This window comes from Amblyomma mixtum, chromosome 5, assembly GCF_055824585.1.
Source record: "Amblyomma mixtum isolate Tamu chromosome 5, ASM5582458v1, whole genome shotgun sequence".
In the NCBI taxonomy this organism is placed as follows: Eukaryota; Metazoa; Arthropoda; class Arachnida; order Ixodida; family Ixodidae; genus Amblyomma; species Amblyomma mixtum.
Window position 1 is genome coordinate 87,984,928 of NC_143016.1, and position 26,931 is coordinate 88,011,858.

At 43.8% G+C, this 26,931-nt stretch overlaps 1 protein-coding gene across 1 annotated transcript in view; it reads left to right on the plus strand.

Moving 5' to 3' along the window:
• LOC149342920 (uncharacterized) overlaps positions 1 to 25,820 on the plus strand; it is a 48,674-nt gene extending 22,854 nt beyond the window's left edge. Inside the window, exons 3-8 of the mRNA XM_089545447.1 lie at positions 2,299 to 2,376; positions 5,349 to 5,450; positions 7,059 to 7,143; positions 9,055 to 9,261; positions 11,838 to 11,950; positions 12,990 to 25,820. Of these exons, the coding sequence (XP_089401573.1) occupies positions 2,299 to 2,376; positions 5,349 to 5,450; positions 7,059 to 7,143; positions 9,055 to 9,261; positions 11,838 to 11,950; positions 12,990 to 13,247 (843 nt within the window). The 3' untranslated portion in view covers positions 13,248 to 25,820. The remainder of the gene's footprint in view (positions 1 to 2,298; positions 2,377 to 5,348; positions 5,451 to 7,058; positions 7,144 to 9,054; positions 9,262 to 11,837; positions 11,951 to 12,989) is intronic.
• The last annotated feature ends 1,111 nt before the right edge of the window (positions 25,821 to 26,931 follow it).

A 26,931-nucleotide genomic window follows, 5' to 3' on the forward strand; every position in this document is an offset into this window, starting at 1 on the left:
GTAGCTCGATGTAAAGTTTTCTTCGAAGGGTGCATAGATGATGCAGCTGGACTGAAGTTCCTGACATCACCAATATCTTTGCTGCCTCTTTGTACTAAAGTGGTGAAATGCTACGTCCCTCTATTTTCATGTCAAAACTGGATTTTCCGCAATCGTTTTGTCAGTGCAATTGGCACTATGGCTTAGTTTGCCACCTTCTTGAGGCACATTGTTCTCTCTTGACTTGTAAAAAGATGTGCTGTATTTCTCATGGCTGAATGTGGAACTCAGAATAAAGGAGTCATATCACGTGAGAAGTTGCTCTCTGCCATCACAGTTCATGGCAGCCACACTTCTATGGCAGTGAAATGCAAAAACATCCATGCACTATTATGAATACACATTAAAGTACCCGAGGTGGTCTGAATCATTCCAGAGTCCTCAAATACAGAATGCCTGATAGCTTACAGGGTTACTTTGGCATATAAAAAATCATTGAAAATTGCATGGGCATAATTCCTTGGGTATGGCTGTTCTTTCCTGTTCTCCTTTGTGTTGGCTTTTCACGCAGTTTGCCTTTGATGAAGGCTTTCTGTGAGCAAAGGTTGAAGCAAAGGGCTGTGCTTGAATATCACCTCTCTTCCAATCAGGCACCTTTCTTTTTTCACATCTCTCTTTCGTGACTCCGCTGACATTCTTTTGAGACAGCTCTAGTGGAAAGGGCAACTGTCTGCATTGCAGAGCAGTTATTGTTTTTGACATATGTCATCGTTTTCACCCCTGTGCCTTGCGTGAACTTTATTTGCCTTCAAATGCTAGCCTGGCTAGCGATCTATTATCTGTGAAGCATGGCTAGAGGAGCACTCCTGGTATGAAAGTGCAAAATGAAAGAATGGAGTACAAAATCTTTACCCTTTTGCAGCTTGTGATGCGCACATGAGTATAATTTTAAACACCTTTTGCTTTCAAGAAAGGCTGCAGAATGCATTATCATTTCAAATTTGCACATGAAAACCAAACTTCGTTCTTCAAAATTATGGAACATTAAAAGCCACTTCTATGGCCTGCCATCGTGGCCGAGTGGCCTGCTGAAGACGAGGTTGTCAGCTTGATTTCTGGACATGGAAGCTGAATGTTAAAAATGTAAAACGCAAAAACATTGGTAAACTGAAATTTTGGTGCTGATTAAGGAAGCCCAGGAGGTGAATATCACTGCATACCCATTAGCATGACTTTTTGCACACTAAAGCAGCTGAGTGCAGGAAAAGAACAATTAAACATGACATGCTGTGATAAATTGTTTTACTGGTTCAAAGGAGTGAGTCTAAAGGAACCTGAGCTTTGCTCATTGCTAAAATTGCAAGTTTTCTTGCATCTGTTAAAGTCTTGCTGTAAGGGTGTCTGTGGGGAGGTTTAGAACAGGCAACCTGCAGAGCAGACTTGGCTCATTATGTGTCAGCAGAAGTCTGGCACTATATGTGGTCAAGTTTCTAGATTAGCTGCAGATAGCTTGGCACCAGCTGGTTCCGAGCTGCTAATACAAATTCTTCATGCTTACACTTACTGCTGCTGATATAGTACTCCGGAATTTCCTGCTCTGTTATGCAATGAAGAGTGTAATTTGCAAACTCCTAATGTGTACATGTTAAAACTGTTTACACTTATTTATGCTGTGGTTATGGTATTATATTAATGGGTACTATACAAGGTGTTCCGTATTTATCTGTCCGGGTTGTAAGAATTTCTCCTGCGGAAACTACTAGCTATTTGGTCTCAAGCACAGACCACAGAGCAGCTTATGATAGTCTGCATTTTACGATAAATAATTTAACATCTGAACTTACCTGGATTGACTGGAATCGGCGAAAAACTGCAGTCGTCTGCGCAAAGAATTTTCGTCGCGGCGAGCAGAATAACTGATTTGATAGGCTGCGCCATCTGGCAAACTGCGAGGCAACCAATGTGCCTGCTTGGAACTGGGGCATGTCACGCAGTACCCCAGATGGCGCAGCCTGTCAAATCTGCTGCTCTGCTCGCCTCAACAAAAATTCCACGTGTAGACGACTGCCGTTACTCGCAATTCCGGACAGTCCTGGCAAGTTTGAATGTTAAGTTACTTATAAAAAAACATAGGCTATCATAAGCTACGTTGTGGTCTGTGGTTGAGCCCAAATAGTCCAGCAGTTTGTGCAGGAGAATTTTTTACAACCTGGACAGATAAATACAGAAAGTCCTGTATATTCAGAGGTTTTTTTTTTTTTTTCCTTTTGTGATTTGTGCTTATTGGGTCTGCATTTCTTTCGCATCTGTTCTGTACAGGGTTCCTACTGGGAGCTGGACCTCAAGTCAGGCAGTGAGCTGCCGTGCCGAAAGAAAAAGCTGAAGTCTTATGATTCAGTAAGTGTGTTTGCTGTCAATGTGCTGCCTGCACTGTGCCAGCCTAAGCTGCCTTTTGCGGCTTTAGGAAGTGTCTCCTAAACATTGTCACTGTGAGTTCTCCACTTTCCAGCATGTCCCCACGAGAACTCACAGGGAGTTCTTGTGGGGACATGCTTTTCACATGTGGTGGGAAGGGGAGGCTAGTCTTTATTATAAAGACTTAAGAAATAGCTTGGCAGATTTCAAATGAGACTCATCAAGAAAAGGGCAATCTTACACCCTGCAGAATTGCGCACCATCCTAATTACATGTTGGCAGATGAGGGACTCATGTACATTTGACCAAAGTGTTTTGGTCTGCCTGTTGTTTGTGTTCAAATACTATAAGCTAGTAAGTGTGTAGTTTATATTTATTAGCCATATGTTTCTGCTTAGAAAGTTGCAGTTGAAGAAGCATGATAATGTTAAAATAAAACGCTTGGCAATCTATCGAAGATTTCAGTACAAGGCCAAATTTGCACCTGATTGATGGGATTGAATTGAAGTCTCAGAGCTGTTGTGATGGAAGTACTTTCTTTTCCTGAAGACTGTTTTTATTTCAGAAGGTGTGTGTGTTGAGTATTTGATGCCTGTTAGCTGTGCTCCCAAACGTGTGATATAAGGCTCTTGGTTGTGGTGCAGTCAGGCTGAAGTTAACCCCATATGCATCGCACATATGCCGTTCGTCGCACCGGTTTCATTACATCTTCAAGCATGAACAACTAGCCCAAGCAAGAGCTTACTTGAACTGTATTCCAAGTTTTTGTCGACATTTCTTAGCAGTGAACCAGTGGCAGTTCTTCTCTAGCACTGGCTCAGATGCCATTTTATTTACTGCTCTGCATTTTTGAAAATTATGTGAGCACTAAATTTTCTGCTTTTGCCGAGAGAATGTTAGTGGTCACTTTGGCCCTACACAAATCAAACGAACATTCTTTGTCATTCCTGAAGGCAAAAAGGTTGCACAGGTGCTTATTGCTAAGAACGGTCAATGCTACTAGGCCAAGTAGATATCGAAAATCAAAGGTGCCTACAGGAAAGAAAGTGGACCCAGGAATGTGGCATTTTCTGCCACAAAAGTCAAAATATGCTTTTATAGGCATGATTCTCTCAGAGAGACATTCATAGGCACTATCGAAATGGATGCTAAGCAGCCATTAACTCCTCATTCGGGGCTTAAATTTCAAGAGGGCACAGCAGCAGCGCACAAGTAAGAACAGCTGCCGTCATGGCTTAGTGGTTATGGTGCTCGACTGCTGACCCAAAAGACACGCATTTGATCCCGGCCGCAGCGGTTCCATTTTGATGGAGGTGAAATGGTAGAGGCTCATGTACTGTGCGATGTTGGTGCACGTTAAAGATCACTAGGCATTCTAAATTATCCGAAGCTCTTCACTACAGCGTCCTTCATAGCCTCATAGCTAGGGCCCGGAAATTTAGGCATTTGCCTAAAAATGCCTATAAATGCCTAAACGAGTGATTTTTGCCCTTGCCTGCCTTTTTGTCACTTTTTAGGAAATTCTACCTATTTAACCGCAATTTTTGCCTATAAATGCCTAAATCCGGCACTTCGGTCCTCGGTGACGTTTTTCAGTTTAGAGACATATGTCTATGTATGGTGAAAGGCACGCGCCGATGCACGCACAAAAGGCGCGGGTCTCACCGAACGTTTTTCTCGAATTGTAACTTGAACGTAGTGTAACGAAGTGTTTATCTCGAAGTGTAGCAAGAGGCGAGTTTGGAAAGAGACCTGAGATACATTATTGCAATCTCCTCAACATTGACGGAAAGAATGACAAAGTTGGAAAAGGCTGGACTCTCAATAGATGAATCGCTGAAGGAAGTGGCAGAAGTACCGTAGCACTTCGGGGAATGGAAGAAAAGGGCGCCACTGCTTCTACAATGATGCAACAATTGGTAGAAAAAATAGATGCCTAGAAACAGTTTCCCAAATCAGAGTCTTTCTACGCGGAGACGATACAGGCACATCACCTGAAGGCCTAAGCCTTTATCAACTCTCACATTTTAGGTTCGCGCCACTAAGTTCATGCGATGTCCAAAGAAGCCTTTTAAGGTACAAAACTATGCTTAGCGAAAACCGAAGGAGCTTCACGCTCGAAAACCTGAGAATGCGCTTTATTGCTTCAGTTGAGGACTCCGTACGCTCCATGCTTGACTTATAAATCTTGTACTTCAGAATAAAGAGCATTATTCAAAGTGCCTATTTTTGCTTTATAGAGCCTATTTCAGTGTTTTTTAGAGCCTAGATGCCTGCCTATTTCGGGGTTCTTTAGTGCCTAAATTTCCGGGCCCTACTCATAGCCAAGTGGCTTTGGTATGTTAAACCCCATAAACCAACAAACGAAGAAAAAATAGGCATTTTTCATAATTCGGTCTCTAGGTGTCAGCGACAGCACATGAGTATGTTTAAATCCGTCACTCAGTGCTAGCAACTCCAGTGGTGTGATTTGTTGACTGCATACCTATGTGCAGCTGTTGTAAACTGGAGGACCACTTGAAATCTGTAGCGTGTTATTTAAGTGGGGATATGTGGGCGGATGAGATTAAGAAATTTGCGGGAATACGGTGGCTGCAACTGGCGAAGGACAGGTTTAATTGGAAAGACATGGGAGAAGCCTTTGCCCTGCAGTGGTTGTAGTCAGGCTGATGATGATGATGATGATGATGATGTGCTTGTTACATGTGTATGTGCGTGCAGCTCGTTCCAGCACAATGCACTGAGTGAATTTTTGCTGCTGCTTTCGCACTTTCTGGTGTATTGTTACTGATCCTTGCCCTTGTGGTTGCTGCAACCTGCTGTTATTACGTGGTGATGCTTGAACTGCCAGCGTCCTTGACAAGTGGGGAACTGGCTGGCCATGTGAACTGTCAGTCTTTGACCATGTGTCCTGCTGTGAAGTTTGAGCCTTCGCTTTTTTCCATTTGTGTCAGGTGTACCCCTACAGTCCTGAAACTGGCCTTAACACATGGAATCCAGAACCTGAGAGCCACTCTTCTCCTCCAGACAACAGTGTCACCATTCCAGAGATAAAGGTATTGCTTCTGATCTTGCACACTCTTTTGTGGTGCATTTTTGAATTTTTTTTTTCTTGTGGAAAGTTCGTTCTTCTTGGCCACTGTGCTAGAGAATAGAGAATAGAGACACATGACTTTCTGCATGCTTGTGGTCTAGATGATTGATGTAGTTGTTAACCTAGGTAGAGTTCAGTAGCTGGCCTTTAATATAGGTCCACTCACAAATTTTGCTTGCGGTTGTTCATTTAGTTACTGTAAAATTGTTCTAGGCTGGGGCTGGTAAGAACAGAGGGTAAGCTTGTGGTACAATGTGAAAATACCAAGTGAAGTAGCATAGACGAGAATGCAAGTGGTTCGTTCATGAGGAATCAGCAACAAAGGAAGGAGCTTTTATCCAATTGTTCGGAATTATGACAGTAGTGTCCAAATATTTTTTTGTTTCTTCTGCCTGCGTGTAACCTTTATTTCGACTTAGCGTGGTAAAAAACTGTTATAAACTACCTTTTGGCACCTAGAATTGCTGAGTTTTACTGTTGGTAAAAACATCTATTGAGACAATCTTCAGGTCAAGTCAAAATGTGTATATTTGCCTTCCCCCAAAGTTATATTTCAGAGTTTATCAGTCTCATTTGTATGCCTACTGTGTAATGCATTTGCCTTCTGTCACATTCTATATTCATTCTTTCTTGTTTTTGCACACAACTTAGCATTGCTGTTTATATTCTTGAACTATGTAGTAAAGTTTAGCAGCTGTCATGCAGATGTTGAAGGCAGTTGTTGCTTGTTCAGGACATGCTGGTGGTAACAGGCTTTAATGAAAGATTTCTATGCCTGTTAGCCTGTAAGGGCTGGTTCTAACCCTTCACCTCACGATCAAGACTGGTGCATTGCCGTTTTGTGAGTACACTGCACAAATTTTAGACACAATAGTTTGTCGAATTGGCATATTAGTTTTCGGTTTATTCGTTATTGCAAGATTCTGTGTTATGGCTTTTATAGATGCTTGCAGTTGCTGCAGGGCTTCATATATTTGCTGAACAATATGCTGGATTGCTTATGCTGATTAAGGGCCACTGAGGTCACCTCTGTCCAATTTTCTTTAAAGTAAAATTCAATTGTTGTGTTTTTTGTGGCTCTGTTGATGTTCATTCAGCAGGAAAAGACATGTTTATTGCTGGGAAATTATAAGTTAGATCCAGATAATTTTTTTTGCGCCACTCATTTCAAATTTGCAACGATAATGATGTCAAGAGAATTATCGACTTTGCCATTTCTGGTTGGAAGTGGATGGCAGCGTGTTCCAGCCTTGCTGATCAGCTGACGGAAATGTGCTTTATGCCATCACAGTTTACTTGAGAAAATGGCTTGTGGCAGCAATACCTGTGTTTTGTATTTTATCCTTTTCTGGCTTATTAAAGCTCTATTTTCATTGAAACAGCGTCTTTGTCATTAGAATGTGGTAATCAATCAATGCTGACCAACTTCAGTTTCTCCTGAGTGTCTCTTTAAAGACTGCACAAGACTGAGCATTTTATATGTGCTTGACAAGCATTTAGTTTATTTTTTACTTTTATTCTTTCTAATGTGTGTGCCCTTGGTACTTCCCTGCCCATATCTATCCTGCAGCAAGAAGTCCTTCGGCCTGAATATGAGGTTGATGATGATCGGTCACGGGTGTCAGCCGAGTACTACGATGAGCCTGTCAAGACAAGTGAGTTACCTGTGGTGGCTTATGCAGTGGAACCTGACTGATGTGTACCCGCTTAAAGTGTAGTTATGGTTGAAACAAAGCTTCACTGAATCTCTTAAATCCACCACCATTGAAACTAACTATTTAATGGCCGCTTAATCCTTACATAATTGCTGACCGCAAACACATAGATAGCGTCGCTGGCATTGCATTGTGCTGCAAAAAGATCTTCCACCCTTCTGGTGATCTTACTACCAGTTGTCTTAATGAAGTGTCAACATAGCATAAGTGCACGGAGGCCAGAGTATCCTCCGAAAAGAAGTGTTGCATTGAAGCAGCCATCTACTGTTACCAGCCTTATTGAAGTTCTGGACCCTGCCCAGCATGCGGCTCAGCTGATCGCGGTTGATGTGTGAGCCATGTGGCATTTTTAGGTTTTTGACAGTTGGACCTCAGGTAGTTGTGTTTTTCTTTATGTTGTGCTTTTACTTTTGTTCTGTTCTCACTTGTTTAGGTATGTTTATATTTATGTGCCACACAAGTGCTTGTAATGAGTACGCTTAGTTTTTATGTAATCAAAAATGTGTTTTTTCTTCATGTCGCTCGCTCAAATGTCCACCTTTATTTAATGTAGATGTGTATTTTCTTTAGGGGATGGGGGCTGCAACTAGTCAAGCTGTCTGATAAGCTTTTTTTTCCCCATCACCTTGATGTAAAATAAAAGTCATTGCCGTCATCATCATCAGTACCATCGTCATCAGCTCTGTGCCCTCCATGTGCCCATGTAAGATCCACAATGCCCGCAAATCAGACTAAACATGCCTCGCAGTACACTGATACATGTTCATGTGCAGCATAGTGTATTTACTTGCATGGGCCCCTAATTTATTACCCGTGCTTATATTTAAAAAAAAAGAAAAGCGCATATTTTGCGCTCCTTAATGCGCCACACCACCAGCATGCACGCGGGTGCGCGCAAGGCAGGCCTGGGAAACTCGGCACGGCCGCATCGCCGTGTGCAGCTGAGGAAGGTGTGAGTGGCGGTGAGGGCACAAATTGTGCGCCAGATCGCTGCGGTGGCGATCGCTTTCCCGGACAAAAACTTTTGAGAGCAAACTTTCGGTAACCTCTCGTATGTGCTGTAATCCGAAGCTGCTGAACTGTTTGCTGCTCAGTTTGCCACTAGTCAGCCAGGCTGCACGCGAGAGTGCTGTTCTATCGCCTTTTGTCTCCATTTGCATCTGACTGCTGACTTCACGACTGCATCGTTGCGGGCTTGTTGCTTTGAGCTGCTCATACGCCATTGTGCCGTCTCTTGGGAAACTGCATAACGCGGGGTGGGGCGGGAGGGGGGATATGCATCTTATAGTATTTGGAGTCAACTTTTTTTTTTTTGGCCAGCGAGGGTTGTAAGCATGTCATTGGCCTCATTTTTTTGCTGCAACTTGCTGCTGTAGTAGTGTAGCATTCGTTGGTATTGCTTCAATATGCCTCATACATACATAAGCCTAAGTTGGGGAAAATACTTGCAGATTCTTGTTATCAGTGCTCACAGGAATAGTTCTCTTGAGACAGAAAGGCGACTGACATTAGCAAAGGGAGCAGTTTATAGTCACATCTTGTCATCTTCCTGCATATTGAGCCTGATAAAGTGAGAAAACTACAAAATAAAACAGTCCTCAGCAATATTGGCACCTTTCTAATACCCTTGGTAATGGTGGGGGCGGCAGTCATGTAAATTATGGCAGCATAAAATCTGGGGCCTGATATCGGTAAGTGCAAGTTATGCTGTGGAACGGGTAGTTTTCAACTGTTCTGGCTGTTGCCATTGGGTGCGGGCGTGATCGGCAGGGAGGATAGCTGGTAATAATTATAAGCACGTTGTTTTCCTCCCTTGTGCAATATCTTTCTCCTTGGCCGTCCTCCATGCAGTCATGGAGTCATTCACACACGAGCAGCTGGTGGAGCTGACGGCCACGCTGGCTTCACTGCAAGAGGCCGAGGCCACGGGGTATGCCAGCCATCCAGGGGATGCCGGACTGCTGGCAGCCACCGCCCCCAACCTGGCCCCGTCCCCTCCCGCTGCACCCCCCACATTGCACAGGCTTGAGGCCGCCTCCCAGTCGGCTGCTGTGCCTGGTCAGTTGTTGCTTTTTGCTAATGGCAGGTTTTATCACATCTTGGTTGGCTAATAGAATAACCAACGAACCGTAATACTGTGAGGTTGTTTCTGTATTTGCCATTACCTTTCTCTTACTGTTTCCTTGGCACTTTTCGTGTGTTAATTTGATAATTTTTCATTGAAAATAACACATTAGTACAATAACAAAATGAAGTTCAGTAAATGTACTGCGTTATAATTTTGAATAGAAATGTGATTCGTTAAAGGTGCACTGAAGAGGATTCTGAACTTGTCTTTTTGCCGCGGAAACTCGATCTACACGTTCCTAGCATTCTTATAAACTGCAACTTATTGCCCTGTGTGGCCGATTTCCCTAATTAAATCGCATTAACGTCCGGCTCCCGCCTTTATTTTTGAATTCTGCCTCGTACGGTGGGCGGAGTCGACCAACGCGGGGAGTGCCTTTCAGCCAGCTCCGTGGAGGCTTTGCTTTCGCTTCATTTTGTTTTTTAGGTTTCCGTGAATAAATAGTTTCATTTGCAGATAATATAACCGCAAAATAAGGCCGCAGAAATAAAAATACGCGCGGACTATTTGCTTCTACGGACTACTACGTATTACTCCGCCGATGGCAGGGCGGCAAGCCGCCACGGGACTGGGTGAAAGGCACTCCCCGCGTCGGTCGACTCCGCCCATCGTACGAGGCAGAATTCAAAAAATAAAGGCGGGAGCCGGACGTTAATTCGATTTAATTAGGGAAATCGGCCACACCGGCCAATAAGTCGCAGTTTCTAAGAATGCTAGGAACGTGCAGATTGAGTTCCCGCGGCAAAAAGACGAGTTCAGATTCCTCTTCAGTGCACCTTTAATGTTTGATTTTATTAGGCTTATGCAAACTGTGATGAAAATTATGGCAGATACGTATAATAATATGCTTACAACTTGAAAAGAAAAATAATTAAAAATTATGAAATATGCAAAATGTTTCCTGGTTTGTTGCCTAAATCATTTGAATATTTCAGTCTGCTAGCTTATTAATAATTTGGTCTACAATAAAAACTTGCAGTTTCTTAAAGAACTTTTTTTTTATTTTCAAAATTCGTATCAGAAAATGTTTTAAAAGTATGGCGGCATCAGCTAGCATAAACATTCTTCTTAATGGTCTTCATTTACATAATGTATGCTGGATTGTAATGGAGTAAAAAATTTTGAAATATATAAATGTTTAGTGAAGTGACGAGAGGAGAAAGAAGAGCGTGAAAGCACTAATTTTGACTACAGATTGCTCAGCTTCTATTAAATGCACTAAAAAAATTCTTGCTGGATGATATCCATGAAGCAGCATCCTTCAGCATCTCAGGAATACGGCATTTTTATTGAGAGCCCCTTTCTGAGCCCTTTTAATGATGAGATGTGCACAGAGGCATGCGACATGCCCAGAAGAGCAGTCAGATAACTGCTGCAGATCAACAGGTTAAGAACAGCACCAGAAAGCAAGCTGGCTCCACTCTAGTATAGATGCAGTGATAGGAGCTCTGTGTAACCTTTGTAAATGAGTGTGACACTAATGAGGGACACACCTCTGCACATGTGACCATTTTTTATGAGTCGCCGCATTTAGCATAAGGTTGCTCGCTCCAAATAACATTGGTGGAACTGCTGAATTGGCAACAAATTGCGCCTTACATAGTTGCTGGCATCATCCTGCACACCCACAGGAAACGCAGCGCTAAAAGCTTTGGCCTAGTTTCAGTTTTGGCTTTTGCTTGGCTGGAGCCATTTCTTTGTTGCCCGCCGCGGTGACTCAGTGGTTACGGCGCTCGGCTGCTGACCCGAAAGACGCGGGTTCGATCCCGGCTGCGACGGCTGAATTTCGATGAAGGCGAAGTTCCAGAGGCCCGTGTACTGTGCGATGTCAGTGCACGTTAAAGAACCCCAGGTGGTCGAAATTTCCGGAGCCCTTCACTACGGCATCCCTCATAGCCTGAGTCGCTTTGGGACGTTAAACCCCAATAAACCAAACCAAACCATTTCCTTGTTGTAGCATAGCTTCACAATGCCAGTAAATGCGTCACATCATGTAGCCTGTGGTATGAGAATTGTTTTGGCCGGCGATAGCTTTTAGTGCTCAAAGAGACATGCCGGGAATCATGAGGAAGTGGCTAGAAATAGGTACCAGTTTGTTACTCTAATCAGTGCGGCTTACTGTATATTAATGCGTGTAAGTCGACAATGTTTTACAATAATGGTCATCCAAGATTGGGGGTGATGGTGGTGGGGAAAAACTGTCATTAAAAGGAAGGGTGCCTAGGGGGTCCATCATAGTGGGCAGGGTCCTTAGTCCAGGACTCCGATAACTTCTGCTATTTTGCAGCAGGCCCGCGCGATCAGCTATTGCTGATTGCACAGGCTAGAGCTGTACAGAGCAGCTTCCCCTGAAGAGGGAGTAAATTTGGGGACTGTGGAGCCAAACAATTTGCAGAGTCTCAAGTAATTTCGGCCAAGCCATGGTGGCCGCTTGTAGTACATGTCCCGTGACCGTGCCTGTGTCGTTGTCTGAGCGCGGCATGTCCTTTTGTTGTTGTTCTGGCAGCCCACCAGCGATCCGTGTGCCAGTATGGTGCTGTGACCCAGCCAGATGATGTTTCCCGTGAGAGCTATGGCAGCAGCAGCAGCCCCAACCTTAGTGGAGGGTTTCTCGACCAGGTCAGTTCACTCAGACCTTTGCACTTGTGTCTGTCATGTTGATAATCGTTGGATTTTTTGTTATTTCAAGTTGACAACTATTGAACTACTTCTCCTTCATTCAGTTTGGTGGTTAGCAGGAGAAGTAACAATATTTTCATTTTGTAATAAGAGCACTCTCTGTAGAGGTCTGAGCCATGCACAGGGTTGGATGTGTGCAGGGTTATCACCTTGATTAAACTTTTTTAGCAGGTTGCAAGCAAGACTTTAGTTCTCTTTGTATGACCACATTACACTTCACTTATTATGAGCAACTTTTACATTATGGGTATGAGAGTTCTGTATATTGGGAATACTCTAAGAGAGGAATTGAAAAACATTTGATGTTGGGTATTAAATCTGTGCGGTAACGCACAGAAAAAGAGCGCAGACAAGACACAGCATAGTATTCCTGTCACGTGTCACTGTTGTGATGTGTGAAGCAGTACCTCAGAAAGTGATCCATCAGCATGTCTTAGTTGCGATAACAACCAGGCTAGAACTTTTGGTGTAGTGAGAGTTCCATCTAGGGATATAAAGGAAGACCCTTGTTGATTTGAAACCCGCCGCGGTGGCTCAGTGGTTACGGCGCTCGGCTGCTGGCCCGAAAGACGCGGGTTCGATCCCGGCCGTGGCGGCTGAATTTTGATAGAGGCGAAATTCTTGAGGCTTGTGTACTGTGCAATTTCAGCACACATTAAAGAACCCCAGGTGTTCGAAATTTCCGGAGCCCTTCACTACGGCATCCCTCATAGCCCGAGTTGCTTTGCGACGTTAAACCCCAATAAATCAATAAATCAAAATCTTGTTGATATGAGTTGAAATGTTTGTACAGAACCGTTTGGCACCGGCAGTGACAAGCATTTGCAGGCTACTCTTCTGCTCAAGAAAAACTTAAAAGACAAGTTTCAACTCACCTTTGGTCTACTACACAACTTTGTATTAATGTATTTGCATCGAGAAAGTTGTCGCTCCGTCAGCCTGCAATTGCTAGACCCTCGTCATTTTTCTTCATCTGCAGATTCCCGACATTGTGAAGGATGAATGTGGGGAGGCTCCTACGTACGCCTCGCTTGGCTACTCGCCGCCTCTGTCCTCCCCCGTGGACACCGGTGCCAAGAGTCACCCACAGCAGCACCAGCAGCAGCAGCCGCCACCTCACCACCACCACCACCACCAGCATCAGCACCAGCACCAACACCACCACCACCATTACCACACACTGCAGGTGCCCATGCCCTGCAGCCCGGCCCCCTACACGTGGCACCACCCGGCCTGAAGAGCACGAGGACTGGCAGCTGGCAGGTGACTGGCGGCTTCACTGTGATGTTGCACCACACGCACACCGCCTACCTCCCAAAGCGCCTACCAGCCTCTTAGAAAGAGTGGCAGCAGCAGGCCTGCTCACTGTATCGCTGTCTGTCTTTGCCGCTTGTCCGGTCATCGATGTCTATGGACGAGGATGTGCTGGTGAATGACAGCAGTGACCTTGCCATGTGTCGTCTGTGATTACTGCCGGCCAGCACGTCAAAGCATCAGGAAGGTAAGGTGGATGCACACTGTCGTCTGTTGCCACCACTGCTGAGTGTGAGGCGAGAGATAACAGCCTCACGCGACCCCCATCTCCACCACTGCAGAGTTTGTGTCCACCAGGGAGTGTCTGTTATTGCTGCAGCAGTGGAAGAACGCTCAGCAGCAAGACTTGTTCGTTGTTGTTCTTGCTGCACCATGTTTGAATGGCATCCTGTGTGTGTACACTCTGGTTAGGTGCTGGACTTTTTCTTTTGTGTTTGGCTGAGCCTGACATTAAAAGACTGGGCTGCTTTGCGCAGTGGCAACAGCACTTCAGTTTTGGCACTTATTAGTTTGGTGAAAGCATATTTTTATGGTATGTGGCAAAAAATTACTGAAGAATGTGAGCTATACAGGTTCGCTGACTTTGCGGTGCTGCTTGCTGTTATGCTTGCTAAGTATGTGCCATTTCTTCTGCACTTAGCACAAAGATTTGTTCATGAGTGCGCACTTTGGTGGTTGGTGTTCCAAACACATAAGCTGTGGTCAGCTTTTACCACGCTTTCAGCGGAGTTCTGAGGCTGGCCTGGAGAAGGAAGATGTCTGTCACTCAGTAATTATCTATGCCTTGCATCTCAAAATTTTTTTTTTTCTTAACAGGTGCAAACTCTGCTTTCTTCTTTTTTTTAAAAGCCATTGTGCTTGAAAGAGCATGACACGTTGTGCAGATGTGGCTAATGTGATGTCAAGTGGAACAATTGAAAATTATGGCAAAAACCTCGTAATTTTTTTTTTCCTCGGTTGTTATTGTGCAATGCAGTCAGTGCTGGGAATCTGCTTGACTTAACTACCTATAGCATGCGACAAAGCAAGGGCTGTCATACTCAAGTAGCATGGGTGGATGTCCATCCACATTGTAGGAAGTGGGGTATGGGTAGAATGCACAACTTGCGTGCATTCTGGAGGCTGAAGCGCAAATAGAAACTAAGATCACTGAGTACCAAGTCAAGGCATTTTCATTCCTTGCATTCGCATTCTTGATATATTTGGTCAGGCTGCTGTTCTGGGCATAAAGTTTATTCGACAGTTCAGTGCCATATTGCATGCATCTGGAGTCGTTCCAAAGGAGGTAAAAAGCTTTTCGCTATTTCACCTGTCAAAATATACCCTTGTTGTTTATGTTGCTGCACGGAATTGTAGGTAATGTGAGTTTGAAGGTACGTACTTTGGACTTTAATGTTTCATGTCACTAATGCTGTCTAAGTACATTGCTAGAGTGCATTGTTGCACTTGAGGCCTTATCCAGTTAATACTGTGCCAGGTTGTCATCTGCAGTGATTGACTCTCTTCAGGCAACTTAAAGGCCATGCAATGTTATGTGCATCTGCTTGCCTGCAGACCATTGCGTTTGCCAGGATGGGAAACTTTTTGGGGAAACCCCGGAAAGTATTTTCTAAAAACGTTTAAAATGTATTCTTGAAAATGTTTAAACAAACAATAACAGTTGGTGGGCACCCATCAGGCAACTTCTTGACAGTTGTAACATAGAGCCACTATTAAGTATTGGGCCATCGAGGCATTGTTTGAAGTACAAAACACTTTTCATCTCATTTGATGCTTATCTCTGATGTTTGGCTGTCATTTTTCATCGCACAGTGCCATAACAGAGGACATTATTATGCCCAGTTATCGTTTCTCTTGCTGCATAATTCACTGCTTTATGTAGTCATAGAAGTAGTATAATTTTGCCCAAATTTCATACTTATTTTTGCTGTTCTCTTTGGAAGGTTTGTGGTCCTGAAGTATTGCAGTGAGCTGTACATATGGCACTGCAGGAAGACTGACCTTTCGGTATTCTACTTGCTGAATTTTCACCTGCCTTTGCTGAAGCTTGTGTAGGCTTAGTTAGCATTGTACATTCCTTCACTTGTTTTTAGCTTTCTTTTTTAGCTTTCACAGATACATGTTGCAGGCTGTGGGCAAATTGCACTTTATTTTTTTTACTATATCTTGAGTGTACTGCTGGGGTGCATGTTATAGACAATTGTAGATGGACTTTGCGGCATCGTTTGCAAGGCAAAGGAGCTGGCTGGCAAAAAGATGAGGGAAATACATATTTTGTTTGTTTTACATTTTATTGATGCCCAAAAACCATTGTGCTTATCTTTACAGTGCTGAATATTTGCGACAAACAGTGATTGGCTGTTACTTCACGTCTCTTTTTGTACTCATCCATCATTCTGACTCGGAAGCTTTTACTTGTTCTTTGCAAGGAAATTGTTGCAGAAGCAGCATTGTGAAATGGGGTCTTTTGTTCAACTGTATTGAATGCTAGCATTCTTCGTGATGCGATGTGAGAAAGAAAAAATTGCGTGCTTAATTTTTGTTGTATACCTCAGGATCCACAGAAAAAATTTCGCTCTAGTGTTGCATTGTCTGCATTTCATTTTTGTCCACCATGATTGTTTTAGTGGATGGGTAAGCAGGCATGATATGATGTCTCTAATATGTGTGGACGTTACATTGTTAAAGAAGAGAACACTTGAGCTGGAAATCTCTGAAGAAGAAAAATTTCGAAGTGCTAACCTGCATCTTTAAACAAAGGCAAAATGGAAATTGTTCAAAACTGAGGAAAACTGCAATACTGAAGTCAGAACGCTGGTGGGGAATGCATTGGTACTACTTGTGTCATCAAAAATTTTACTACAGTACTCAGAGGGATGATGAAGGACTATAAACTTAAGTCTTTGATTGTGATGCCTGCAAAGAAAGCATTAATGGTACAAAACTACTTTTTTTACTTTAGGTTTTAAGAACAAACTGTACCTGATTCAAATGTATAATTTCCTGACATGTTTGCTTGTGTTTTGGCAGTGCATTGTTAAGTTCAAAGCTGGCATGGAACAGATGTTGGCACAAGCCTCAGAGTGCTGTTTTGGAATTTCTTGAGTGAATAGTGTTTTGTGTTTTTAAATGCATATGTGAGGGCATGCATTCTATCGTTAATAGATCTCACAAATGTGTTCATCAAATTATCCTCATGTTGTTTCCCTCTGGCATACTAAGTGCAATGTTACAACCTTTCTGCATTTTGGATGGGTTTTCACGGAGCTGGATTTTAAGCAGTTTGCAAAGTGGGAGATTGAGGACCAGCTCTGACAGTGCTGGTACTTCATGAAAGGCAGTGCATCCAGGCGTCTGCGTATCTGCATTTTCAGGACTTGTGGGTGGCCTCTGCAGGTTTTACTGTGGTCACTGGTCAAGCCTCGGTACCTAAAACTGTGAGACGTGCTTTGTTTCATGCACAGGTCACTTGCGATTAGAGTGTAGGTACACGACATTGCTGTACCTTGGTATGACTAGGTCTTGCGCTTGTACCACTTTTTTTTTGTTTGGAAGGTTGTGAAGCTGCTCATATGGGACATGCTGTGAATGCTCACATTTGCAATCCTCATGTCCTGCCAGTACTGCTTCTTCGAGGGGGCTGTTGTCATGGTTTCAACTTGGTGTATCGCTTTTTGTGGTCTGTTGTCAAGTTCTGGTATATTAGTGTCTGTGTTCGGTGTCTCTCTTAGGACGAGAAAAACCTCGTGCCAGAAAAGATATAAATTCAAAAATATAGAGGTTGCTGTTATACTTGTATTGCCAGAGTGGTTGCACTAGCTGTGATCAGCTTCATAACTTGGACCTTTAAAATACTTTTGCTTTCTTTTCTTTTATAACTCATTATGATGTTAACGGATCTAATGCCAAAATGAGGCAACATTGGTGCATGAGCCATATTTCCCTTTTTGTCATGTTTTGTACTAGAAGTACATCAAAGATAAAGATGTCTGAAAGGTGAGCTTATTGATATAAAATTGTGCTTCATGCAAGATACCTGAAAAAAGTGCTGTGGTTATTTTTTTTTCCCCTTCTTTGAGCACTGTAAATACATGGCTGATAGGCAGCATTCTGGTTCATGCTTTTGCAGATACCTTTTGACGATATACCGATGTAGCAAGCTATTTTTTGCTGGCTTTGTCTCTCTGTCTCTGCTGCTGTCTTCTGTTAAGTACCATTTTTCTTTTTTATTCATATGATGTGTGTATATACATGGAACTATATTCGTAAATAGGTGTATACACATTCTTTTTGTTGCTCCTGTGATATTCTGTGAGGGATATAGGACTTCGCTATGCTGGTTTAATGGCTGTGTTTGTTGCCATCTGCCATTTATATGCCCACATAACTTGCTGTTTGCATGCACCGTATGGACATGTGCCATAGGTCTTAGTCCTTGTTTGTCTTTAACATGAGCTAGGGACAGGACATAATGTGCATAGCACTGATGGCACTCATTATTGTGGTGACATGTTCATTGCGCACTGCTGCGGACACAATGAAGGTCTGAACTAGCACACCATGGGAGAATATTCAGAGTATCTATGTGGCTTTCTACGGAAGCCAGAGTGGTTAAAAAAAAAAGAAAAATCCGCGGTTCGGAGTATCAAATTTATTTTTTTTCCCTCTTGGCGCTCTGCTGGCATGATAAAAAAAACTTAACTTGTGCTAATCCTGAAACTTTAAATCCTAACTCTTCCTGATACCTGGCTTTCAGCAGTTGGCACACATGTACACTACTCTGAAAGGAGTAAACAGCTATGCATTCATGGCTGTGATGTGAAAAATTGCATTTTCCTAGTTTGTGTAGTTTGTCTGGCTGCCTCAAAATTTGGGATAAGTCAATGTATTGTTTCTTTTTTTTAATGATGTATTCCATGTGGAGCATCACTTACAACTGGCAGTGCAGATTTAAGAACTTTAGTGCCATAGATCACACGAACAGTTTGGGAGCATTTTGGATTGAAAATTGGCTTGCAGTGTTGCTATTACTCTGCTGTGTGGTTATCAAGACTAGTCGCATCACCACTGGCTGGCGTGCTTCCATGGTGGCTTAGACGATCAAAAACATTTCAGACATTTGCGTTGTGAATTTACTATCTGGAACTGCCCTGGGGGAGATGGGTATTGGAGAAATCTGCCAATAGAAGTTTGGATTGACAGATGGATCACATCAAGTACTGCTACCTGTTTGCTTTGTGTTGCGTATAGAGGCTGTAACAACACAGACTGCACCTTTGAATATGCCTTTAACACCCATTGCACTTCATGGTTTTTGTAAGGAGTTTTCTGAGTCTGAAGACAGTGAGAAAAAGATACTTCTGACAGTTTGAACTTTTATTTGAAGTCGCAGCTTCACAGAGGTGACGAAAGCTGCACCAGACCCCATCGAATTGCTTGCATGTAAAAACTGTCAGGCAAAACAAGCAATGTTTTTTCTGTCACACATACACATTTAGTTTTTATTGCAGCGCTCCTGTTTTTGGCAGCTATTAAAGGGGTGGAGACACCAAATTTTTGGTTGGCACGTTATTTGTTTCAAATGTTTCTTATTGCTCTAGGAAGCATGATACACACTCGAAGATTCATTTCACAGTGAATAATTTAATATCGCATTTTTAGGTGAACGATTTTCGGTTTCAGTTTCGGAACGCCGAGTTGGGCAGTGATGTCATTTTCTATGATGCTCAACTACTTTGCCTGGTCACGTGGGCCCACAAAGTTGTGGGCCTCACGTGGGTTCGCGTAAGGGTGTGAAGCACTGTGCAAAATTCCAGTAAGCATGGCTAGTTCGGCAATACTTTCACAAAAACTAACCGAGCAAGTGAAAGTTCGCAGCAAATGAAGCTTGCTGGTGCGTCAACTGTGTTCACATGGCTTGTCACTTGTGCCTCATGGCTGTGGCTGTGCCCCCTCTCATCATACGTCACTGTATTTTGGTATGACATCACGAAAACTTTGGTTACTCTGCCAGTGTAGTGACGTCAGCGTTGATTGCGCTAGTGATGGGTCTAGATCGTGAGAGTGAGCGTTTAGGTAATCTTTGGAACTGAATTAAAATATTTTTTAAATGTTTGTTGTGCCCAACACCTGGCTGTGAGTGCCCTTGCGTATAGAGGAATCCCAGAGCAGGCTTTTTATCGCCTCAAAATTTGGTGTCTCCACCCCTTTAAGTGAAAATGTGTTGCTTTGTGCAGGAACACAAATTTTCTGCAGAGTACCACTGGGAGCTTTTTAAGGCAGGAACTGTGCATGAAGCAGGTCTCCTGTAGACTAAACTTGACCAGAGTACAGATGAAATTGTATTAAATTGATCATCCCTCCTGGTCCTAAATTTCTTATCTTCATCTTATTGGCCTTTTTTCATTAGTTTTGAGTTGTGAATGGTATGGCGGGTATATGGCACCATTTGTTTCTTGTCACTGCCTGCTGTCTGTTTATGGAGGACATTTAAGGAAGTACTTGCTTTGATGCAAGTGTAGAAAAGGCCTTTATTTTTGGAGAGTCGCGGTATGTGACCCATTAGGTCCTTCACGCATCAGAACACGCTCCCTGAATGGGCTGCCTCTGCTTCTTCTCCCTTGCTGCTATCTGACCTCATCTCTTTGCACTTTTGTTAGTGTGAAGTCTCGAAGCACAGCTCAATTGTTGCTTGGACATCCATGTGTAAGCATCACTAGACATGAATCAGTGGGCTGGATTCTAGTTGAGCCTCGGTTGAGATGTTTGCGGTGTGTGTGTTGCGTGGAAGGATTGTGGGCTGTAGTTGTTTGTATATAGACATGTATGTATATGAATCTTGACAGATATGTGTACCCTGCATTGTGTTGTTTTTTGCACCTGAAGTGCACTAATCATTCTTGGATGCTGAGTTGTCATGCCTGTATTAGAAGTGATGGTTGCAGAATTACTTAGCAACATGTTTGACTGCTCCTATTTCTGTACATGTGAAGTCTGGAATTTGTGCAGCCGTGTGCTTTTACACACTTGGTGTATCCTGTGTAGTGAAAGTGGCTCTGGGACACTGGGCCACTTGGCCAGAAAGACTCGCAAAGTGTGGTCATACGTATATTAGCTGTTTTTTCATGGAAAGCTTTTTCTGCATTCTGGTTGGTCGTGATGGAAGGTACTGTTGAGAGACTTAGTCGGTTTTATTTCCTTTTCTCTGAATATGTGCATTTGAAGTGGTTTTGGTGCTTAAGGACTGCCCTGCTAAACCTTTGGGTTTTTTGTTGCTGCCGACTTGTTTTAGTCAGTTTCCAATCAAAGTGTTCAAAGCCTTTTCTGTTAAGTTACGTGATGTTGTGTCCTGTTGTCAAGTGTGATGTCTCCATCAGAGTTTTATCCTAAAGTCTCTGTGGTTTCTGATATCCTATGGCTGCGTGCGTTGGCATTTCACTCGAGTGAGCTTTAGCATTCTGTTCAGTTTTGTTTTATTTTTCAGCAAATGAAGCTCACGCAAGAAGTGCTGAATGGCTTTGCTGTGCGCCAAGCTCTCTTGTGATGTTACTTGTCAAGTGTACTTTAAGGGCTTTGGTGTCTCTTGGCTCCTAGTAAATGTACTAAGCTTGAACTCATTACTTTAAATCATCATCTGTTTGAAAAAAATGCATGGAGAAATTAAGTAAGATATTCCTGCCTGTCATGTCAAATAATAGGAGGCGTTTGGTATTGATGAGTGCTTGCCTTCATGTAAAATGTCTTGTGTGCGACTTTGCCAGTTCTAGGAAAGTTTGTCGCTGTGAAGCGTTTGTTATGATAATGCTCGCTAAAAGGAGAAAGCCAACATGGGACACTCTAGCTGTGTGAACTTCACTCAAATGAAGTTTGCCCAGATAATTTACTGCTGCTTTGTTGTTTTTGTACCTTCATGGTTGAGGTGCTGATGTACTTTTTTTACCAGCAGCTTGGTTGTTATGCCAGTTGTTGCATGAACATCACATTGAAGTGAGTACACAATTTAAATGTAATGTTTAGTCCAGCACTCCCAGGATGGCAGTGTTGAGCACGTTTGCCGAGCACACTTCTAGTGTCACTTCCGAAAATCAAGGCAGGTGAAAGTTGATTCGAGGTGGCAACTTTACAGTTTGAGCAGCCAGGCTCCAGTGTTCTTCATTGCAATAGTCCACATCTACATTGGACATTCTTTGGTGACGGGCTATCGGGAGCTAGTAGTTATTCGAATCCTCAATAACCAGCAAGTGGCCGTTTACCTGAAGTGGGTGTCAACCATTGTTGTGCCATTGTAACTAATAGTTCACCTGCCTTTCCAAACTTGACGTGACAATCTTTAGACCTCCAAATTTTGATGCAATGAGCATGCCATTTTGAAACACAGGGCCCTTGAGAGTTTTACAGTCTGTATGATCAGGCTCGATGGTTGTGCACTTCGGTTGATGGTGGAGACTGGAATGTGTTGATGGTGCTGCTAGGGAAGCCTTACACTGCTTCCCTATCCAACTCCCAGGGCAATTTCACGCAGTTCCACTCATCCACTGGAATTGCCAGAGTTATCAACTCCAGAAGTTGCTCACTGCTACTGCTTGAGGCCACACTATTTCTTCCGGCCTTGCATGGCAGGGGCATAGCCTGTGGGTCTCTGCAGCATTTCCTGTCTCGTGCTGTTCTCTTTGTCGTGTGTTTGCTCAGGATGTGGCACCCTCTTTCATGAGGCTGTCCTCGGTAAGGATGTGTCATATTGCTACTACCTCAAATTGTTTGCGCTGTATGAAGCCGTCACGGGCAGTTCATTGTTTTAATTTCATTTTCTCCACACGGTCCGGTGTTCAGGTGCTGGTCTAATTAATGGGCGTTGCTGCTGGCCGGTCAGAGGCCCCCCTCCCTTTCTTCTTCTCCTTCTGCAAACTTCCCGACATCTTATGATATTTTAAAGTTATGTATTTCACTTCATTTTTATGTGTATTTATTGAGGTGCACACATTTTCATAGTACTGCCAGTCACATCACCCGTTTCAAGTTGGCGGTCATGGGAAGGGCTGTGGCAATGATGTGGCATCATGCAATGCTGCACTGTCCACACCATCATACACTTTTGATGCTTCACTCTTCCGCTGCACGTCTCTAAATTTGAGGATGGTGATGACCAACTATCAGTACTATCTTCACAAGTGCTCTTTTTGCCGCCCCATTCGGTCTCTTCATTTATAATGAAATCATGCTTGCTTGCTCAGTGGCATATTTTTTTTTCATCGGGTTGTCTGAAACCAGCTGTTTTGTTCCTATCTTTGTTGTAAACTGTGCCGTGCACCTGACTAAAGTGCGAAGTTGCTGCCTTGTGAAAAATGCTTTGTGTAGCTATTTCGGACGGCATTACTGTTGTGCATAACTTTAGGCCAGCTTTATCAGATGTCCGCATACCTATGACAGTCTCTTTATCTTTTTTTGGTTCTTAATTTAACAGCTGCATCTTGTCATTCTTTGAAACAATTTGTATCCCTTGGTGCTTTTTGGCTCAAGAGACCGGCATACTTTCATTGCTTGCAAAGGAATCTGGGCAGTATGGCATCCATGCTTGCATGCTACGGATATTTTAATTGGCACGTGTAAACTGTTGGTACTATGGACTGTTCACTAGATGTGTGTGTTCACTTATTGCCAAAGTTTTGCAGTGCAGCAGTAAAATTTGCTTTATGCAGTGAACTTCATTAGATATGGGCCATCATTTTGTTAATAATTTTTCATGGTATGACCATATGTGAAGTACTGCTAGGGGACACTGCAGTCTGCATATGCGTCTTACTCGGTGCAGTGAAATGAGGCGAAATGGAAGTCACTCTATGAATTACATGGTTTACATGGTCCATGCTAAAGTGCCTAAGTATTTTGGATAGTCAAATTTCTTGTTCCTTCATTAGAATTCCATTTTTGGGTCGCCAAATAATTGCAATGATGATAATGTCCTGTGTTCCTGTGTGGTACACAGCCGCTCATTAACTGTCATCGCCAGCATCCGCATGTGCCCTGCTTAGTGCATGTTGTTACAGAGTTCTACTGGTCGAGCACCTTGTGTTTAAATTATCGCTGCCTGTTTTTATCGGTTTCAGCCAACTGAAGGCTGGGGTATTGTGCAGAAAGGGATGGGTAGTTTGGCTTCATCGGCATGTGCTCTGAAAAAATTGTGTAATCAAGGAGTCAGGATGCCTTGACTCTTTCCTTTGCTCCTTTTGCTGCATATCCATCAAAAAGTGCTCGTGTTTACAGATTGGCTGCATCGATAGATTCTTGTGATCCGTCGCTTGCACAAGCTTTTTACTTACGTGCACATTTTCAGTGACACATCACTGATATGTGACGTTCCACCGCTCACGTGGGTGCTTGCCAGCTCTTCTATTTTTTTTTAGGGGGCTCCACAGTGTTGCGCTTTGAACTTGAAAATGGTGGGGCTTGCGTGGCATCTCCTAAGTAATGTGCTTTATCTAGGTCATAATAGCTGGACAGTATGGTACATGTGTCCTGGTTCACGGTTCAGTGGTTACGTCCTTTTAAGCCAAGGCCATTGTGCTTTGAAGGGAGCCTATGTTCCTTTCCCTCCAGTGCAGGCTCCTGCATTTTGTCATGGCTACTGCGTGTAGGGTTTGCTTGCTGTACTCGGCCACGACATTGTTTGATGGTTCGCCCTGTGTCGGCCAAGTGCCTCTGATGAGGGGTCTCATCAAAGGGACCTCCTCTCGGCACCTGCTGGTGTGCTCTGGTGCCGTACAGTTCTGATTAAAGCTTGTTGTCCTTTCGATGGGCGTGAAGATAATCGTGCGATTGCGCCAGACGTATTTTTTGGGTGTGATCAGGTTCACTCCAGTCGGCTGCATGCAGTGTCTCTCCGGGTAATAAAATTAAGATATGGCGATGCCTTGTGTTTCCTGTTTGGCTTAGTTGAAATACTTGACTGCCCTCTTTTCTCTTTTTTTGTACACATGTTGACCTCAACTTGCCCACTGATCTTCATTCATCTCATTCCTCGAGGACTGTGCCTGTCTGCTTAATTCGCTTCAGACGAGCTTTCCAAGATGCGTGACCATTTTCTGCACATGCCAGAGGACTTGCACATGTCATGGCATCGACCGCTGCAGTCAAGTAGTCTTGACCCGGTGAACATTGTAACTTGTGAAATTGACTCAAGAAGAATGACTGCGTTTAGGAACCTTGTATGCGCCTTGTTGAGCGAGCTTTTTTGTTGGTCATCGTTGAACAGAGTCCTGAGCGCAAGATTGGGCCGTTACCCGTACCAGCATATTTTAGACTGTGGTGGCGTCCAAAGCTTTCTACGTTTTGTGTGGCCGTAAGCGGTTTGCAGAAAAGCCATCGCCTCTTGCGGCGAGTGATAAAGCTTTGTTAGTGTGTCACAGATTCCAGAGGTTTGAAATTATTTTCGCGGAATACACGGCATTGTATGAGGTTGTTGAGCCCTCCTTTCAGTTTACGGGCGTTTATGAAGGATTCGTTGAGTTCTGGAAAGTGTATGAGGGTTTATTTTATTCCTCTTTCTGGCTACAGCTGACACTAGTGGCATCTTTGAGTGTGCCAACGGTGCTGTGCGAATGGTACCCCGCAAGGAAGGGTTTTGGCTGTGAAGGATAAGTGTATTTTCTATGTCGCTGACGAATGTCTGATGCAGCATGATTGACAGTGCATTAGACTCGAGACTCGTACGGCATATGTCAGTGTTGTACCACTGTGTGCATGCGTTTGCCGAGGAGTGCCGTGCAATGTTTGTTGCGACTTCCGGAGAAGGAGCGATACACTCAACTTTCTAAAAGATCGTCGATGTTATACTGCGAACTCTTTGCCATGGAAAGGCAAATCTTCGATCCTGGCTTGAATCATAGCGAACAGTGAGGTTGAATAAGTCGGAAATAGGTGCGACTGTGTTATCTCGCTTTCCGACGGTGTGTTGATGGAATCCTGGTGTAGTGTGGGGTGGTATACAGTCATTCTTTGTAATCGATCTCATCATCTCGAATGGCTTTGGTTACTTGCTCTTGCATAGCTGGACGTTGGGTAATGTCATTCCGAGCACTCGAGCACCGTTGGCACGACATGATGTTGGCGACAGCTGCATTGTTTTCATCTGAAAGTTAAAGGAAAAAAAAAGGAGTACACTGCCAGTGTTATTTCTCTCTGTGTGTTCATGCAGACACGGGCTCGGCGCACGACACACGAGTTGAGTTTGTTGTCCAACGTACGACACACACACACACATACATGTATACTGCTGTACACATGCGACACACACAAATGTTTTTCTGATGCTTTTTCTGCCCCATTGCTGGCACTTTCTTCTCTGTATCTCCTCTCTTTGAAGGAAAGAAAGAAGCGTACGGCAGGAAAGCGCGTTGTCGTGCTACTTTTGAGTTTTGCGGTGAACCTGCGTGTTCTGTTTGGTTGTATATTTTTGATATACAAACATGCACTGAAATAAATGTCAGAAGGTGTGCATCTATGCGGTTGTCCGTGTAATCTCCTTTACTCATACGTTCCAGCTCTCACACGGAGCAGAGACGGGACATGTGTTGGGCACGCATGAATAATGACTGTACCGTGCCACTCAATCTGTGTAGAGGGTGTTTCAGCATACTTTTTTTCAGACCCATCTGTGTGCAATGGATCCAATGTGCTACCGCTGAGGTCCTGAATCATATTGCACCAAAAGCTACTGGCCCACAACTATGGCCCTTACGTGGTTATGGCCAGGATTAGTGACCTCGCATATCAGATTGCGCGCCTCACCGCAACTGGTTGCCGTTCCGCCAAAACTGAACTCTCACAAGTCGCTCGTCTGAAGCAATGCCACTCTTGGGACACAGCATAACTTGCCCGGTGGGCTTCATCTGTGCAGGGGGCGAATGCCACGGACGAGCTAAGACGAAGGAGTTGAAGTGTGAACTTGGTGGAAGTTGGGTCAGTTGGACGTCATCGGGGACTGACTTGGTACGCTGGCTAGGCCTGGTGTGAACCGCACAGCTTTTGTGCCTGTAACAATATCTTTGCCTGAAGCCTGGCCTTGAAACCCTAGCCTCGAACTAAAGCAAAATGAAACGCAACGGGCTAGTGCACATAGTTCGCATTTGGCCAAGTAAGCTAAATCGGCTGTAATTTTTTTGCTCCGCTTTACCATTACTGCTGCTAGCTGGTTGCGCTAGAGGTGAGTGGTATTTATTTACCGGAGTGTTAAGAAATTGCACAAAGAAAGGATGTAATTGAATGTTTCCTTCTGAAAACTTTCTTCACCGAAAAAAAAAAAAAGCGTTATTCCGTTCACAGAATTCTTGGCAGCTGCAATGGTTCAGTGGTTATGGTGCTCTGCTGCTGTCCCAAAAGAAGAGGGTTCGATCCCGGCCGCGGCTGTCGACGGTCAACGATGGACCACGGCGGCCCATCTGCGCGCGTGCGTGCGTGCGTGCGTGTGTGTGTGTGTGTGTGATAGAGAGAGATGCGCGGTAATTTCGATTTGCCACGTATGGAATGGGAACGGAAGTGTTCACCATGTTCCCCACTGTTAGCCATCGACATACTCGGCAAAACTGGCCAGTGAAAAGGTTCGCAATATCCCT